The sequence below is a fragment of the Astatotilapia calliptera genome, chromosome 22 (assembly GCF_964374335.1).
Source record: "Astatotilapia calliptera chromosome 22, fAstCal68.1, whole genome shotgun sequence".
NCBI lineage: Eukaryota > Metazoa > Chordata > Actinopteri > Cichliformes > Cichlidae > Astatotilapia > Astatotilapia calliptera.
The window spans coordinates 7,633,315-7,651,524 of NC_137442.1; the positions used below are offsets into that span (position 1 = coordinate 7,633,315).

Genomic DNA, 18,210 nt, shown 5'->3' on the forward strand with positions numbered 1-18,210 from the left:
CGAAGGATATTTACCTCGCCTTGTTTCTTGTGTTTTGGTATCAGCCACAATAAAGGCTCGTTTTTGGTTTACTCAAGTTATTTTCCACGTCCCATTTTGTCAGCATTTAAATCCATTATTCACTCTTCACAAAATCAGCTTCTGCCTGGCTGTTACAAATTTTTGTCTTTTTTACTTCCTCACATGCATACCTAGACTGTAAAAACAAACAAACTGTACTGCCCTGCACACTGAAAACTAACAGCTAAGGAGGATCAAGTGACAACAGTGGCCAGTGTCACATCTAACAAGTTGGATGTGACACGGTTTCACAGCACTCTGAGAGTTTGGAGAAGGTGGCCAAACAAGACACCATAAGCAGATGTTCCAATTCGGACATATTATATAATCATGGGAGTTGAGCAGGTTGTGTGGCCAGTGTATTGTTGACATAAAGCTGATAAGTCAGCCTCTAAAACATCCTGAACAGCAGGTAACGTGGCGAGAGACAAGACCAAGCTACAGGTAAGAGTTTAGAACTGCTTCTTGCTTTCTGCTCAAATTAAAAGTCTACAGTGTAACGCTTTCCTTGTTCTAATCCAATCAGAATAACATGTGCTCTAAAAGCCATTTGTGACCCTCTGATTTACTAAAATGGATCCAAACTCATAATTCCCAGATGAGTTAGATCAGCAGTTCCCAACCCCCGGGCTGGTACCGGTCCGTGAGTCGTTTGGTACCGGGCTGCGCGAGTTGAGGCTCAGGTGTGAAATGTATAGTTTTCAGGGTTTTTATCGGTTTTCAGCGTTATTTTGTTATCGTTTTTATCGTTTACTTGGTTTTCCTGGGTCTTTTCATGTGTGTTATGAATACATTTTCTTTTTTTCAGTACCGGTACTAGTTTTATTTTGTTGTATTTATCCGCGACACCTTAAAGGCCGGTCCATGAAAATATTGTCGGGCATAAACCGGTCTGTGGCGCAAAAAAGGTTGGAGACCGCTGAGTTAGATCATGTTGTTACTGTTTTTAGTTATGCTAAATGTTTTATAATGTGAAGACAACAGAAAACATTTTGCTTTGAAAAAGCTTTTTTCCTATAACACACAGAATTGACTGTGAATAGGCAAGAAGACATGTTACACATAGCATGAAAAATCCTAAAGAACTTTCCTGAAACCCAAAGAATACCTGAACTGTGCCCATGGAAAATTCACTCAATATTCAAAATATTGTTTAATATTAAATAACAAAGGAATAAGCTTCTTTCTTTTGGGGGATCAGGACTATACATAGCATTTCTACAGGTCTCTGATTTGTCAAACCTTTTTTTCCTGTTTAATGTTAGGTATTTGTGATTTTATATACTTTTTTGTTATGTTGACTGTAAAGGTTGTAATGGTGGCTTACTTTGCTGTTTCCAAACTACTGGCTAGTGGAAGTGGATCACTCAGTTTTACTGTTACCAATAGATGTGTGACGTATGCTATGCACAGATACACCCACACACAGGTTGTTATCATCAGATTCCACATTTATTGAGAGTGTCCACGGAATTATAACAGAACACCGTCGGTCAGTTCCCGCAGCGTCTTCCTCCTCCGCTCCTCTCCACCTCACTATATAAAAGGAAGGAAAACCACCATCAGTCCAAATCGCCATCAGCTGTTCTCACCAGCACCGCCCCGTTGAGCTCACTGCACCACTTCTCCCCTGCAGCCGCGCCCCGGACCACACCTCCGCCACAAGATGCATTTAATTTTAAGAGTGGAGTCTACTGTGAAGTAGTTATGAGAGAAGTAAAGGAGAAGAGAGTTGATATGGAGCACTGCATTAAAAACATACACAGTTGTTTAGTGAAAATGTCTGTACAGACTCAGGAACACCGTTCACTGCAATGTCCACAGAGAATATATATGTAGACAATGCTGAGGATTGCATAAATGTGTTCCAATATAAAATAGACCCTCACAAGGCTGACTGTGTCGATCCAGGTATCCTGGCTAAAATGTAAATCTACTTTTCCTTCTCCACAGCCTCCAGCAAAGCCATGGACTCTAGTGTGCCCCTCGTCCTTTTGCTGCTCATGTGCAGTTCAATCATGGTCGAAGCCCAACTCAAGGTGTATGATCTGCGAGCGACTGATCTTCCCACCGTTGTCCTGTTAACCACAGATGCCTATGTCACAGTGTCCTCTGGTTCTACTTCTCTGGGTAAAACATCTGTTCGCTACAATGACCCGAACCCCTGGTGGGAAGAGGAATTCTCCTATTTCTACACTGAGGAAAATGACACGCTGACCCTCGAGGTTTATGACGTAGACTTGGTCTTTGATGATCAGCTGGGAGTCTGCCAAAGGCAGCTCAAGGTGGGAACCTATCAGCATGACTGCTTCCTGACCAAAGGCGGGACTCTCCATTACACTTATACTCTTGGTTGAAACAGTCAGTAGGCATGCAGAGATTTGTATGACATCTGATGTCCACAGGCAGCCTTCATTTACCACAGCTTAACAATGTAGACTGTTATAGTAGATCTGAAATCCATTTTCAGGGTTTTGATCATGCTCACATTAACCAAAAATATTAAACCTCTTAAAACCTGTAAAGTTTCTTTTACTACACTTCAGTCCTTGCTGCCTTGTTTCACCAATTGAAATAAAGTTTCTTGCAATGAAAACATAAAAACAATAAAAGAATGACTAAGCAAATATTCAGAGAATGTCTGACATGTCTCACCTGCTCTTGTTCCCTTGCTGTTCCTCTCTCTCCCTCTTTGTGCTGACAATCTAGCCAAACACCAACATCATCAAATATACAGTTGAAACCAGATATTTACACACTCTTCAGATAAAAACACAAACACTTTTTTAATTGTAACATCACATCAGACTGTTTATTTTTTTTACATTAATAAATATTTTAAGAAATTGTTAAAATTAAGAGTAAAGAGAGAAATTGTCTGTATTACCCAAATTGTATTCACAATTGAGCCACACTTATGGAGCTCCACAATTCTTTTCCTGGTGTTTTGGTTGACATCTCTTGATTTTCCCATGTCAAAGAAACAGGCTCTGTGTTTTGCCTTATATGCATCCACAGGTGTGCCACCAATTTACTCACATGGACTCTACTAACCTATCAGAAGCTTCTTAAGCTCAGAATGGAATCGTCTGGAGTTTCTTATTAATTAACAATAAACTTAGTGTAGATGTACTCCTAAATTTGATGAAAGTGATTAAAATAGACAGCTCTTTCTCTCGTTATTCTGACATTTAACTAATTCAAATGATATTTCAATATTTATTTATCTTAAAACAAAACAAGTTTACTCTAAATTGATGTTTAACAGTAACAGTAAAAAAAAAAGTGTATGTAAATATCTGGTTTCAACTGTGAATATACTGCTGTGTGCTGAAAATGCTCTTGTTTTGCATAGAAATATACTAAACAACATACAAAGCATAATATATAAAATAACATCTACCTGAGTTTTTTCTTGAAAGAAGCCCCTTATGTCCATTGTTGTGTTCATCAGTACATACCTGAAACCGATTTAGAGAGCTTTATTTAGCCGTGGAGGGTAATAACTGAAAATATGAAATAAACACACATGTAAGCTAAGACTCTCTAAAAAACAGTATTGTTGTGGTTCGGCTTTTCATTTCGCCATTTGTTGATTCACTCAAAGAGCAAGTAACGTAATATGGGTCAAGTGATCAGTTTGATATCAATCTTTTGTGATAAACCGTCGTATTTACATTATTTGTCCAGTACGGATGATTTGCTTCCTGGTCAAACTGAAGCTCTCCTCTGTCTCCCTGGCTGCACATTTCCAACAGCGCACTCGCAGGCAGTAGCTCCCCCCGCCCCCTCGCCTAGTGCCCAAGCTCGGATCATACCAAAATTAGGGGGAATTTACGCACAGTCGTAAATTCCCATAGTGTGCGCAATGTGCTTCGAATATTGTGTGTAGTTTTCGTTTTATACAGTTGTCAGTCAGGCATCTAACTATGAAACAAATTACACTCCAAAACAGTCAGAGCTGAAGAGAAACTGAGGGTTGTTCTTATTTTCTTCAATCAGTGACGAATAGTGAGATGTTCTGGCTTTGTGGAGGGCTTTCTTATAAAGCAGCAAACTATTTCTCCAGGCTAAATGATGATCCTCTAAATTTGTGACACGCCATTTCCTCTCCAGCTTACGAGTCATCTGCTTTAGGGTACGTGTTTGAGAATTATACCACGGAGTCAGGTACCTCTGATTAGAGACCTTAGTTTTCACAGGAGCTACAGTATCCAGAGTCGTACGTAGTGAGGAGGTGAAATTATTAACAAGATAATTGACCTCTGTTGGGGTAGCGTTCAGATAGCTGCTCTGCTCTATGTTGGTACAGGGCATTGAAGATGATAACAGTGGGTGGATTATATTCTTAAACTTAGTTACAGCGCTTTCAGAAAGACATCTACTTTGATAAAGTCTACTCTCCACTGCTGTGTAATCAATTATTGTAAATGTTATCAGGAAATGATCAGACAGGAGAGGGTTTTCAGGAAACACTGTTAAATGTTCAGTTTCTATGCCATATGTTAAAACAAGATCTAGAGTGTGATTAAAGTGGTGGGTGGGTTCTTTTACATTTTGAGAGAAACCAGTTGAGTCTAATAACAGATTAAATGCCATGTTGAGGCTGTCATTTTTAGAATCTACATGGATGTTAAAATCACCCACAATAATCATCCTGCTGCAACCAGGTTTCTGTAAGGCAGAGTGAATCGATTTGTTGATCAATTGATCACCTAATATTTAATAATCCACATTTCACTGTTTTACTCTTTGGTTCAGATGTGGATACTTTATTGTTCTTTCTTTGTAATTGTTTATGTTTAAGTTGTTTGTTGCTGGTTTTTAGTTTGTTTTTGTCTGTTTGGGAGCTGGCACAGTCTCTATGGAGATGGGTTTTTGGGGGGGTAGCAGGAAGAGAGAAGCTGCAGAGAGGCGTGTAAGACTGCAACTCTGCTTCATAGTATCTCTATGAACAATATTTTTCTGTCGCGGTCTCTAAGTACACATCCCTGTCTTATGGTGTGCCACAAGGTTCTGTGCTGGGGCCCTTATTGTTTTTAATATATCTACTTCCTCTCCAGCATGTTTTGAGCCCTTTGAGGACATTTGCTACTACTGCTACGCAGATGACATCCAGTTATATATTTCTTTTGAACCTGAAGATGTTTCTAAGCTGCAGATTCTAAATGTGTGCTTAGAATCCATCAAAGGCTGGATCGCTGACAACTTCCTCCAACTTAATGAAGAAAAGACTGAAGTCCTTGTATGTGCTCCGGACAGACATGTACCTAACATAATAAATGCTCTTGGTGTCATGGTCCTGGGTCGTGCGACCCGGTGTTTTGTGTTTAGTCTATTTTGATGTTTATTGATTGTTTAGGTTCATTAAGGTAGTCCAGCCATTTGTATATATCACCCTTGCATTACGTCTCCCTTGCCCTTCGTGTGTTTATGTCTGTGCGTCTTGTACTGTCAAGTTCATGCTGTCAGTATTGTCACCTCCCCCTGTACTACGTCTCCCCGGTTCGTGTCTCATGTTTCCTGTTTTACTTTGAAGGCCTGCATTCACTGTCTGTGTATTCAGTTTCACTCCTCCTGTCCTGTCGTTAAGTTCATGTGTGTCAGCTGCGTTCCCATGTGTGGCCACTTCCCCTGATCATCCCTCATGTGTATTTAGTCTCTGTGTTTCTTACAGTCTGTGTCGCGTCGTCTGTGTTCCCACCCTCCGTGTTTCCATGCCTGGTCTGTTGTCTTCCAAGCCATAGCCTCACCATCGTTTGTTCCCAGTTTAGGTTTCTGTTTAGCCACGTTATCCCTGCTGTATTTGTACACCTTGTTTTCAGCCATATTAAAGGCTCGCCTTCTGTTAAAGCTCACTCCCGTCTGCTCACTTGTGTACGCACCTGGGTCCATTACACGCATTCTCCACTCGGTCCTCTTTCAACATTTGTGAAATCGTCTATCGGGAACCTCGGGGTAACCTTTGATTCTGCTCTTACTCTGGATGTTCACATCAAATCTCTGGTTCTTTCCTGCTTCTATCATTTAAGAAACATCTCTAAATTGAGCCCTATAGTATCTCATACTGAACTGGAGATTGTTATTCATGCATTCATTTCATCACGATTGGACTACTGTAATTCACTGTTTACATGTCTAAACAAAAACTCCCTGGAGCGTCTGCAGGTTGTCCAAAATGCTGCTGCAAGGCTTCTGACAAAAACATCTAAGTAGTCCAATGTGACACTGTTGCTTATACAGCTGCACTGGCTCCCCGTTGAATTTAGAGTCCATTTTAAGGTACTGGTTCTGACATTTAAAGCTCTTCAAGGACAAGCACAAGCGTACATCATTGAACTTTTACAGCCCTATGTCCCTAGTAGGTCCCTGAGGCCTTGTGAACAGGGCCTACTTGTTATTCAGCATACAAGGCTGAAAACCAAGGGTGGTAGAGCTTTTGCCACTGTGGCCGCCAGACTGTGGAACTCTCTTCCTCGGAATTCAAGATCTGCAGACTCAGTGGTCACTTTTAAAAAAACAACTAAAAACACATCTTTTTAGAATTGCATTTTATTAACTTCTGTTTTTGTTTTATACTTTGGGAAGCAGTTTGAGATCTTTTATCTAGAAATGTGCTATATAAATAAAATTGTACTTACACCAGAAGAGGGCAGCATGCCCATCTGTTTTAAAGAAATATCTTACTATGAAACTTGACACATACCTCATCAAAACTCAAGACACTGTAGTAGAAGATTTAGACATGACAATCTCTGACGAAACATGTGCCTCCATATTCAAACACGTAAACACAACATCATTATGTGCCCGCCCTGGTTTAATCCAGTTTGCAGTGGTGCAAAGAACCCATTTCTCAAAATCCAGATTAACTTGTATCTATCCTAAATTCTCTCCATATTGTTTGTGACAGATGCAAAACTGCTGAAGCCTCACTGATCCACATGTGCTGGTCTTGTCTCTTGTCCCAGTCTCTTTCAGTTTAGAGAAAGTGTGTGAATGTGGCATGTTGTACAGAGCACTTTGAGTAATCTGGGAGACTAGAAAAGTGCTATATAAGAGTCAGTCCATTCATTGAGTTTCATCATGTTACTTTTGCATGTTCTGGCACATATTGTTATGACATGGCTTGATTAAAGTACACAATAGGCTGACATCTGGGCAGCACAGAACAGTGTGTCTACAACTGGTCCGTGGCTGCACACAACTTACACATGGCCCACATACCGCAAAGAATGACGGCCCTTTGGTGGCCAAGATTAGGTTTGCCAGAGGTAGTCCACACATGGGCCAACACAGAACCACCAGTGTGTCTGCAAGTGGCCTTGTGCTGGCCCATGTGTGGGGCCACATCTGGCAAACCAGATCTGGGCCACCAAAGGGCTGTCAATCTTTGCGGTATGTGGGCCTTGTGTAAGCACATTGTGTGGGCCAGATCTAGGCCATACCAATTTTGCTAAGTGGGAAGTGTTGGGCTAACTACCCCAAATGTACAGATCATATGTAACCCTTTTCTTCTCTTTCTGTTTATATGTATGAAGAAAAAACTCTTAATAAAAATACATTGTTTAAAGAAATATCTCACTATGGCTCTAAATACTACAAAAACTTTCTGCTGGTTGTCAAATGATTTATAAAAAGTTAATGTTTACAGGACTGCAGTTCTTACAATGGAGAGACAGTTTTAACATGGCGTCACGAACGGTCCACAGATCTGCATTTTAGGTTATTCTATTACTCTAAACTGCCTGCATTCTTATTTGTAGTGTAAGTAGACTGAGTGGTTTGTAAGATTAGAAAAGCTCTGTGTACATGCCAGTGTTGTAACTTAAAATAACGTAAAACTAAAACCAATGATATCATTTGACTATAGAAAAAAAGAGAGAACTCAATTAGCTTTGAAAGTTTCAAGCATTTAAGGCAAAGGTCAACAGCAGAACAAACTGAGGAACTGTTGCTAACTGTGTGTGTGTGTGTGTGTGTGTGTGTGTGTGTGTGTGTGTGTGTGTGTGTGTGTGTGTGTGTGTGTGTTTTTTTTTTTTTTTTTTTTAATTTGTTATCGGATGCAACAAGTCTTGTGCTTCCTGTCTGGTTGGTTTTAATTTCTGTGTCTGGCAGCTTCATGTTGTAGAGTTATTTATGTTGTTGTGTCCACTTTCTGCACTTGAATATTGTAGAACATCTGACCAATGTTGTTCATTAATGCTGCTTTAATATACCTGTTCCGTATTAGTATGCTGCGCATGCACGCAGTGAGACGGGGCAAGAGAAAAGGGACCCGCCCCCTGGAATGTGATGACTAACGTGTAATGGTTGCTTTGTTTCGAAGTAAATGATGCTCGATGATATTCACGAACCCTGAGTCATTATTAAACGACAAACATGGTGTCAGAAGTTGTGGTTCGGTCATCTACTCCAGCACTGCTGACGGAGTGGTAAGACTAAAGTTTTCCCAACACTTTACGGACGAAGCAAGCAAGTAACCAGCTAGCGTTGCTAGGCTATCGTAGCAAGAGACTATTAAACGTCAACGACCATGTCGGACGGATTCCGTAGACCAGACCCATTGGTGTTTTGTGGAAACATCGCCGAGAAGTGGCGTATATTTGAGCAGGAATATGACATATTTATAGCCGCTGCTCATTCCGATAAGGATGCTCGGACCAGAGCGTTCATCCTGCTAAACCTAGCCGGCTCTGAAGCCATCGAGCGGGAGTGCGCATTCGTTTATACACCCGCTGCGCACGCGGGGGAAGGAGAACACAGACGACTGGTGACCGAAGCAGAATCGAGAGAAGACCCGGAATGTCTAAAGCGCAAATTTCGTGAACTCTGTAATCCCCAAACAAACATAACAATGGAAAGGCACAAGTTTAACACCAGAAACCAACGGCCAGATGAAACAATTGAGTCTTATGTGAGTGACTTAAAAAGTAAGGCAGGCAGTTGTAAATTTGGCCAGCTTAAAGACGAGCTCATCAGAGAGACTCGTTTGTGGCATAAACAGCGACAGCATGAGAAAGCAATTGCTGCGCGACAGCGACTTAACTTTGAGCAAAGCAATTGAAATGTGCCAGATATTCGAGCAGACAGATCGACATACGAAAGCTCTAGCGGCTCCAAAGCAAATGGCAGCAAAGGTCGACACTTTGCATCACACAATAAAGAAAAAACATCCACACAAAGTCAAGACAAAGACAGGCAATGTACGGCGTGCAACGCATCCAGAACATAGGCTCGCTCACGCAATCACAAACTGTAACAACTGCGGGGGCAGCCACGAGGCAAAAAGGGACAAATGCCCAGCATATGGCCAGCAATGCCATAAGTGCCAAAAATGGAATCATTTCCAGAAATGCTGCAAGTCATCACAAACACGGCAATTCAAAAAGAGACCCGTAAACCACATTGAAATGCAGGCGCACGGCAGCGATGAAGAAATGTTCTATGTGAATGGAATTGACAGACACTATAAATCCCTGGTTTCCATACAAAAATGACATTTTCACCACGGTGCATATTAATGGAAAACCCTTAGAGCTCAAAGTGGACACTGGCGCCAAATGTAATGTCATGCCAGCTAACCTTTTTGAACAACTGAGACATGATGAAAAACTCATGCCATCACGAAACACTAAACTGGTGGCATATGGGGGAGAGGAAATCCAAACAGCTGGCACAGCAACACTCTCATGCCACTCTGCAGGCAAGGACTACCCTCTGCAGTTCTTCATAGTGAAACGAGACGTACAACCCCTACTTGGCTTACCAGACTCACTTCACTTACAATTAATCACACTAAACAAAGAAGTCCACCACGTGACTAAGGAAGTGGAAAGCACCTTTTCAGAACAGATCTTCTCAGAGTATTCAGACCTCTTCGAAGGTAAACTTCCGGTTACCTATTCCATGAAAATAGACCCAGAAGTCACACCAGTAATAAAGCCAGCACGCAAAATACCGGTTCCAATGCTAGGTTAGAGCAGAATTAACCCGTATGGTCGAGTTGGGTGTGATCACCCCTGTCACAGAGCCAACAGAATGGGTGTCGTCCATGGTGGCGACCCACAAGAAAAATTCAGATGAGATCAGACTCTGCATCGATCCAAGAGACTTGAATAAAGCACTAAAACGCCCACATCATCCTATGCGTACTATAGAGGAGATAGCCGCCCAAATGCCTAACTCCAAAGTCTTTTCCATCTTGGATGCGAAATGCTCCTTTTGGCAGATAACACTTGACCACCAATCATCCATGCTCACAACTTTCAGCTCACCGTTTGGCAGATTCCGCTTTCTAAGAATGCCATATGGAATAAACTCAGCCAGTGAGGTGTTCCAGCGTGCAATGGAGCAGATCTTTGCTGGATACCCCTGTGCTATCATTGTCGACGACATACTCATCGGTGGAAGAGATATGAAAGAGCATGAACACAATCTCAGAAAAGTACTCGATCGTGCAAGGGAAGTCAAGCTGAGACTTAACCCCCTGAAGTGCAAATTCAGTCTCAAAGAAGCCTGCTACGTTGGCCACGTCTTCACAAGCGAGGGCTTGAAGCCGGACCCAGCAAAGACCAAAGCAATTGAAGAGATGCCCACACCTGAAAACGTCACAGCTCTCCAACGCTTCTTAGGGATGATTAATTACCTAGGAAAGTTCATTCCTAATTTCAGCGAGCTTTCAGCCCCACTTCGGGAGCTAACGTGCAAAGACGTACAGTGGTGTTGGCTCAAGCAGCATCAAGATGCATTCGATGCTTTAAAACGAAGCCTGACCAGTCCTCCTACCCTCAGATACTACGACGTAAAGAAACCCGTCACGCTAACGTGTGACGCATCGCAGTATGGACTCGGGGCTGCATGCCTCCAAGAAGGCGCCCCGATTGCCTACTCATCTCGTACTCTGACACAGACAGAAACGCGCTATGCTTCTTGCAGTCGTATTTGGTTGTTCCAAGTTTAATGATTACATCTATGGGAAACAAATCCAAATTGAAACTGATCATCAGCCATTAGTCACTATCTTGAACAAGCCAATACATTCAGCTCCAGCCAGACTGCAACGCATGATGCTTAGGCTACAAAAGTACAACTTTCAGATAGTGTACAAAAAAGGCTCGCAGATGTACCTCGCCGACACTTTATCCCGTGCTCCCACACCCTCGACGGATCAGAACAGTGATGAAACAGCTGACTACGAGATCATGTCGATCCAGCAAATCTCTTCTTACAGGCTGATGCAGCTAAAGGAACACACTGCCTCAGATCCAGAGCTACAGAAACTGAGCACTGTCATAATGAGAGGATGGCCTTGCAGACAAACTCAGCTGCCCACAGAACTTCGTCAATACCACCCATATCGAGACGAACTCACTCTGGAAGATGGCATTGTCATGAAAGGGCTGAAAACAGTGATTCCCAAATCTTTGCAAAAAGATTATATCGTCATCCTCCACAGAGGGCACCCAGGCATGGAAGCTACCAAACGCAGGGCCCGTGGCATTGTGTTTTGGCCCACAATGACAGCAGATATTGAGCAAGAAACAGCTGCATGTCCAGTGTGCAACAGCACAAGGCCACATCAACAGAAAGAGCCGTTAAAGCTACATCCAGTGCCGGACCTACCCTGGTCAACCGTCGCCACAGACATCTTCGAGTGGAACGGTCAACATCACCTGGTTGTAGTCGACTCTTACTCAGGTTGGGTCGAAGTAGACCTGCTTCCAGACCTAACCGCCAACACTGTCATCACAAAGCTCAAAAGACACTTTTCTGTCCATGGCAGCCCGCACAAAGTAATATCAGACAACGGCACTCAGTTCACCAGCCAACGCTTTGCAGACTTTGCTTCAGCATGGGACTTTGTTCATGTGACAAGTAGCCCAGAATACCTGCAGGCCAATGGATTGGCTGAACGTGCGGTTCGCAGTGCAAAGCAATTGATGGAAAGATCAAAGAGAGATGGAACGGATGTCTTCCTTAACCTACTCAATCTCCGCAACGTGCCACGTGACAACACACTAGGTTCCCCAGCTGAAAGGCTGATGTCAAGACAGACGCGCACGACCCTACCCATGTGTAGACGTCTGCTCGTTCCCAGCCCCAAAAGCAACAAAACAGTTAAAACAAACCTACTTCACAAGCGCCAGGCACAAAAGAGATACTATGACAAGTCCAGCAGACCCCTCTGCCCCCTCATGCCAGGTGAGGTTGTGCGGATGCAAACGCGTCAAGGACATGACTCCTTAGGAACCATCAAGGAAGCCTGCAAAGAGCCCAGATCGTACATCGTCCAGTCAGGAGCTGGAGAGTACAGGCGAAACCGCAGACATATCCTCCCAGTCTCTGAACCGCCACCACCACACGGAGATTCCCGTGATGATTACACCGCAGCCCAACCACCAACCACTGACTCCCCACAGCACATCCAAGAACCCGTGACACACACCGACGAACAAACACATAGCCACACGCAACACTTCACACAAGCCCCAGTCCAGTCCCCCTGTCGCCCGGCACGTGATGCTTACATCACACGATATGGGAGAGTCTGCAAACCAAACCCCAAGTATGAACACTAAGGCATAAGAGATGGACTGTAACACGAAAGAAAAAAAAAAGTGGACAGTACACGTGATGTGATGTCAGCAAAGTTAAATGCTCACCGTGTCCTTACCAATGACACAGTTCAAGGTGTGAAGTAATTCGTTAATGTTTAGGCTAGAATGTTATGATATGGACATGTTGTTAATGTGTTATTGCTAAAGGTGTTGTTAGCAGTTTATACAGCCATAAGCTAAAGAGAGGGGATGTAGAACATCTGACCAATGTTGTTCATTAATGCTGCTTTAATATACCTGTTCCGTACTAGTATGCTGCGCATGCACGCAGTGAGACGGGGCAAGAGAAAAGGGACCCGCCCCCTGGAATGTGATGACTAACGTGTAATGGTTGCTTTGTTTCGAAGTAAATGATGCTCGATGATATTCACGAACCCTGAGTCATTATTAAACGACAAACAAATATGCTGGATTTTTGTGGCTGAATGGATCAGTGGGAGATTGTGTCAAGATACCAGTGTGTGTCAGACCATTTTGTTAGTAATGAAAGCTGAGCCCAAGATCAAGGTGGTGGACAGGACTCTTTCTGTTTCCATTAGACAGAGTCAGCCTGAAACGTCTGTGACACGAGACCAACACTGGACAATGTGAAAATTTCTTGTCATAGGAATTCATTTTGGATTATGTCTGTTTGTGAATTTAAGAGACCGGAAATCATTTTGTGGCAGGAGGTTTTTAAAGCCCTCCTCTTCTTTCTGTTTGACAGGAAATGCTTTCTATTTTGAATCTTGTGAAAAGTTTCTTTCAGACTCACTGAAAGTCACACAACAGTAAAATGTCTGAAGCTGGAGTGCTATACTCTGATGTGAAGTTTACAAGAGAGAAGAAAGCTAATGGTGAGTTTATCTCATCATTGGAGAAAATCTCCTAAAAATTGTTATTTTTCTTTTTTTTTTGCCTGCATTTAATCACCAGGCTTCATCACTTTGAGCAGAAATCTGGTTTCATATTTTTGTTACAGTTGTCATTTCCTCGTTGCCTGACACCACTTACTCTGAAGTAACAATCTCAAAGACTCAGCGGTCCACAACAGAGTCACTTGGTAAGTATGGAGCAGTAATGATAGATTTTCTTGATTGCAGACTGTGTGTGTGCGTGTGTGTGTGTGTGTGTGTGTGTGTTTTGCAGTATTGCACAGCAAATCCAGCATGTCCAAATTAACACTGTCGGATTTGATTTCAACACTATTAAAGTGTCTATATGGGTCCACACCAGAGAGTGTTAATTTAACTCTTTTTGGAGAGTTGGTACGTTAACTCTGATTTAGTGTTAAACACCAAATCTGTCTGGAGTTGATAATTTAACACTTGGTGTTAAGAGTTTATATATTAACTCTCAAAGAGTGTTTTAGTTTAACTATGTAAGAGTTATCTTCTAATTAATTCTAAAAAGCGGGAATTTTACTGTTCTGAACTTCTAGAAATTTCTTTTGGAAATAAACATTTACTAAAAAGACGCAATGTTTTTTGAAAACATTTATTCTGAACTGTGCACCACAATTTCAAAACATTTTCTGAAAGATGTAACAGTGTACATGTTCTCACTTTCATTAGAATTGTGTTTATCAAAAGGTCTGACATAGGTGAGCTGGTAAATGCAAATAACAGCATTCTCAACATTTATTTCTTCAATACAATATGCATGTCCTTCATTCATCCCTTTGTGAAACTTCAACGCACTTCTGCTCTCCCCCATATTCCATCTTCACAAGCATATCCTGTGCGGAGATTGAATAAAAATTAGTTGACACTAATTAATGGCACAAATAATCCAGTAATCAATTGCAGCACAGTAAAAAAAAAAAAGAAAAAGGAATCCTCTTTGAGCCATTACTTGTGTAAAGTATTTTCCCAAAAGACAAGGACACAGGCAACAGGTAATACTGAACTAAATGTAAAACCTCAACCTTTTTCATTTTTACCTAAACCGTGTGCACAAAACTCTGGAGGGATCTATGCTAACGTAGAATCCAGTCAGGACGCCTGCTACTGCTGTTTGCTCGTTTTGTTTTTTTTTATGGGCGATCGTTTTCAGGCTTCAAGTAGCACCATTATACCAACATTTCACATTCTAGACATTGTTTTAGGTGTATTTGACCAAAAGTTTGACTGAAAATTCACATGCAAGCTTTTTTCAAGGCTGTGGTATTTGCCCGCAAACAATACCTTTCAGCTAGCTAAAACAGAATATTATGCTATCACCGAGCAACATGGCTAATGCCTTTCACACAGCTTTGTCTCAACTCCAAAGAGCCACAGAAGTAAAAGCTAATAGAAATAATTGAAACAATCTTTGAAAAAATGACTTACCAAGCATGGCAAACAACTCAAATATGTAGAGCAAAAGGTTCTGAAACTGCTTCACTTCAGCTTCGATTGGAGCCTATGGTGCTGTGGGCGGAGTCTGTGAATTTACTCTGTTGGTGTCATAGCTCCTGTAGGAGTTCAGAGTTAAGAAGTCAAGAGTTAATGTTTCCATTGTAACACCTCCAGATTTGACAGAGAAACACTCATTTTTAACGCTCGATTTTAACTACTATCATTTTACACCTCAGAGTTACATTAAAAGAATGTGACTCTACTTAGAGTAAAATTAACTCTATTTTACTATTTTAACTCTATTGGGCGAATGCCCAACTCTTGAGCGATCGTGGCTCAAGAGTTGGGCGTTTGCCTTGTAATCGGAAGGTTGCCGGTTCGAGCCCCGGCTTGGACAGTCTCGGTCGTTGTGTCCTTTGGGCAAGACACTTCACCCGTTGCCTACTGGTGGTGGTCAGAGGGCCCGGTGGCGCCAGTGTCCGGCAGCCTCGCCTCTGTCAGTGCTCCCCAGGGTGGCTGTGGCTACAATGTAGCTGCCATCACCAGTGTGTGAATGTGTGTGTGAATGGGTGGATGACTGGATATGTAAAGCGCTTTGGGGTCCTAGGGACTAGAAAAGCGCTATATAAATACAGGCCATTTACCAGGCCATTTTGCAAGAAGACTATTAACACAAAAACATTTAACACTTTTGAATTTGCTGTGTGCTTTCAATCAGAGTTAATTAATAGAGTGAAGTAGTGTGACTTTACCGAAAAAAGAAACCCAGTCAAAATGTTTTTCACCTGTCAAAATACAATATCTCAGAAAAATATTGGTCAATCACTCTTTGAAAAATAAATAAAAATCTTTTTCACCACTAACACTAAGACATCAAATTCTTTCTACTTTCATCAAAACCTTGAGGACGGACTGTGTTCAGACACAATCATGAAATGTGGCTCTAAATAAATAAATAACTAGAATTGAAATTAAGAAAAGTAAAATGTGAGATATGATAAATGGTGATAAATGTTAAACTACTTGCATCAGACAACTGAACAAAGATAATGCAGTACAGTAAAGTCATACAACATATGTAGTGGTGAATTTCTATTCATATAGTTCATACTTGTTTCTAATTAGCAAGTGTGAAAGAGAAGTCGACATTTAAAAAAAGAAAAGAAGAGGAAATTGCTCTGAGGAGTGAGATCTGGCTTAGCGTGTGGGTGGGTGTCTCTGTGTGCCCATGTCTGCAATTTATTTTGCATTTTAAAAAATGTTGATCATATCTGCTTCACACTTGCTTACATTTTTTTACTGAACCTAGAGACTTTCTTTAATAATCAGATTTCACAGTTTAATCTATTTTGCACTGACATTTGAACAAGGCTGTAAACATGGGGAATGGCTTTCTTTTGAAACAAGCCTCAAACAGTCATTTGAGGAACATTTTTGCTGTTCACTAATGTGTCAGCGGGTGACTTCTTTTTAAAGTGCCAAACCACTGTGGTCACTGTTCTTTTTCTCCTTGTAGTAGCTGATGTTTACTTATAATTTTTCAAACATGCTGAAAGGTCATCGTTGTCTTAAATCAATATGATTATTTTATATGTGTGGTTTGTATAAACTATACATTTATTAACTTTTTCCACATCTCTATAACATTTCTTTCTCTGCTAACTTTTCAGAGGGGTACCAACAAGATGTGTTGAGCAAAAGGTCAAAGGTCACCACAGAGAGATTGGCCTTGCTGGTTGTCAGTGGTCTACTGGCTGCTGCCGTCATTGGTCTTGTTGTTACTGGTGAGTGGATGCGATGCTAGTTCTTCTTACTAGTAAATACACATGGTGTATAATTTATAACTAGCCTTTATAATGTGGGTTTTTTTCCAACTTTTCTTTTTACTTTTTAAGAGCTGTTTTTGTAAAATTGTGAACATTTTGAAAGAATTCAAAAAGAGAATCTGTCTTATTTAAGTAAAAAAACAAAAAAAACAAAAATGACACAGAATAATTTGTATTTTCCTTTTTTAATCAGTGTTTGACAACATAAGATTGAAGCAAATGTTCAAAAAACAAGATGATCTCCAAAACAGAAATGAAAGTGGAAACACAAATGTCTCAGGTAAACGTATGTGAATGTTCTCAGTGATCTAGGCCATTGTAGTTGAAGGAGCTTGGATGTAAGCATTAGAGACTCCAACGTTGCAACGCTGGATTAAACTTTTGGACTGCTGATTGACTCGCCCTCTATAGTGTACACATTGTTTAAAAAGGTTGGCCTCCTGCTGCCTCCAAATCACACAAACATGAACAGTGATTTCATCCACCTGACTTAAGTCGTTGCTGTAATCTCTTCAAAGATCAAGCATGTTATAAATGTGAAGAAGGCTGGGAGCAACATGGAGGAAAGTGCTATTACTTCTCCATCAGTCAATCATCCTGGAACAAGAGCAGAGATGAGTGTAGAGCTAAAAGAGGAGACCTGGTTAAGATAGACAGCAGGGAGGAGCAGGTATGAAACACTTTTCACGTTCTCAAATGTTTTAGCACATCTTTATATTTCACCTTCTCATCACAGAAATAACAAGGTAATTTTAATCTTCTTTTACTGATCAGACTTTCCTGAACAGAAGACTGAGAGATGTAATGACTGAAGCTGAGGACAAGTTCTGGATCGGACTGACAGACTCAGCAGTAGAGGGCAGATGGTTGTGGGTGGATGGGTCACAACTAAATCAAAGGTTTGATTGTTGTGAAAATATATTTGTTAATTTCCTGTATTAAACTTTCACTGAACCAGTTCTGTCTGTTCTTCATATCGTAGTTTGACGTTTTGGAGGATGAAGGAGCCAGACAATTGGCACGGGACACATGGAGAACATCCTGATGGAGAGGACTGTGTGAGGATGGGAGAAAAAAGTGAAGCTGGTAGTCTGGAGTGGTGGTTTGATGCATTTTGCTCAAAGCCTCACAGAAGTATTTGTAAGAAAGCAGGAGTAAGGGGAAAGTTTAAAAAGGTATGTGACTGAAATTCAGTTCAGTCTAATAAACACCAGAGTGGAATGATGCGGTTTATTTTTAAAGTTGTCTCACAAACAGAATAAAATCAACATATTAAAATAAAATTTGAGTAATATTTTGCATCTGATATTTTTCCTTTTTGAATTGTTTAATATATACAAGAAATGTGGGAGCACCTGCACAACTTGAAGGAATTATAACATCCCA

General features: G+C 41.3%; 2 protein-coding genes and 1 long non-coding RNA gene across 3 annotated transcripts; all 3 read left to right on the forward strand.

The window, feature by feature from the left end:
• The first annotated feature begins 369 nt into the window (after positions 1-369).
• LOC113014863 (uncharacterized) lies at positions 370-2,689 on the forward strand. The gene is made up of 2 exons (XM_026156646.2): positions 370-504; positions 2,014-2,689. Exon 2 carries the CDS (start codon positions 2,028-2,030, stop codon positions 2,415-2,417), a length of 390 nt encoding a protein of 129 aa, XP_026012431.1. The 5' UTR covers positions 370-504; positions 2,014-2,027; the 3' UTR covers positions 2,418-2,689.
• A 10,740-nt stretch (positions 2,690-13,429) lies between these two features.
• Positions 13,430-16,799, forward strand: LOC145423533 (uncharacterized). Its single transcript, XR_013904586.1, has 3 exons — positions 13,430-13,516; positions 13,642-13,722; positions 16,669-16,799. It is a non-coding gene; the product is annotated as an uncharacterized LOC145423533 (long non-coding RNA).
• Positions 16,800-16,924: 125 nt separating this feature from the next.
• On the forward strand, positions 16,925-18,118 carry LOC113015235 (hepatic lectin-like). Its single transcript, XM_026157185.2, has 4 exons — positions 16,925-17,104; positions 17,343-17,494; positions 17,599-17,723; positions 17,807-18,118. Exons 1-4 carry the CDS (start codon positions 17,044-17,046, stop codon positions 18,009-18,011), a joined length of 543 nt encoding a protein of 180 aa, XP_026012970.2. The 5' UTR covers positions 16,925-17,043; the 3' UTR covers positions 18,012-18,118.
• The last annotated feature ends 92 nt before the right edge of the window (positions 18,119-18,210 follow it).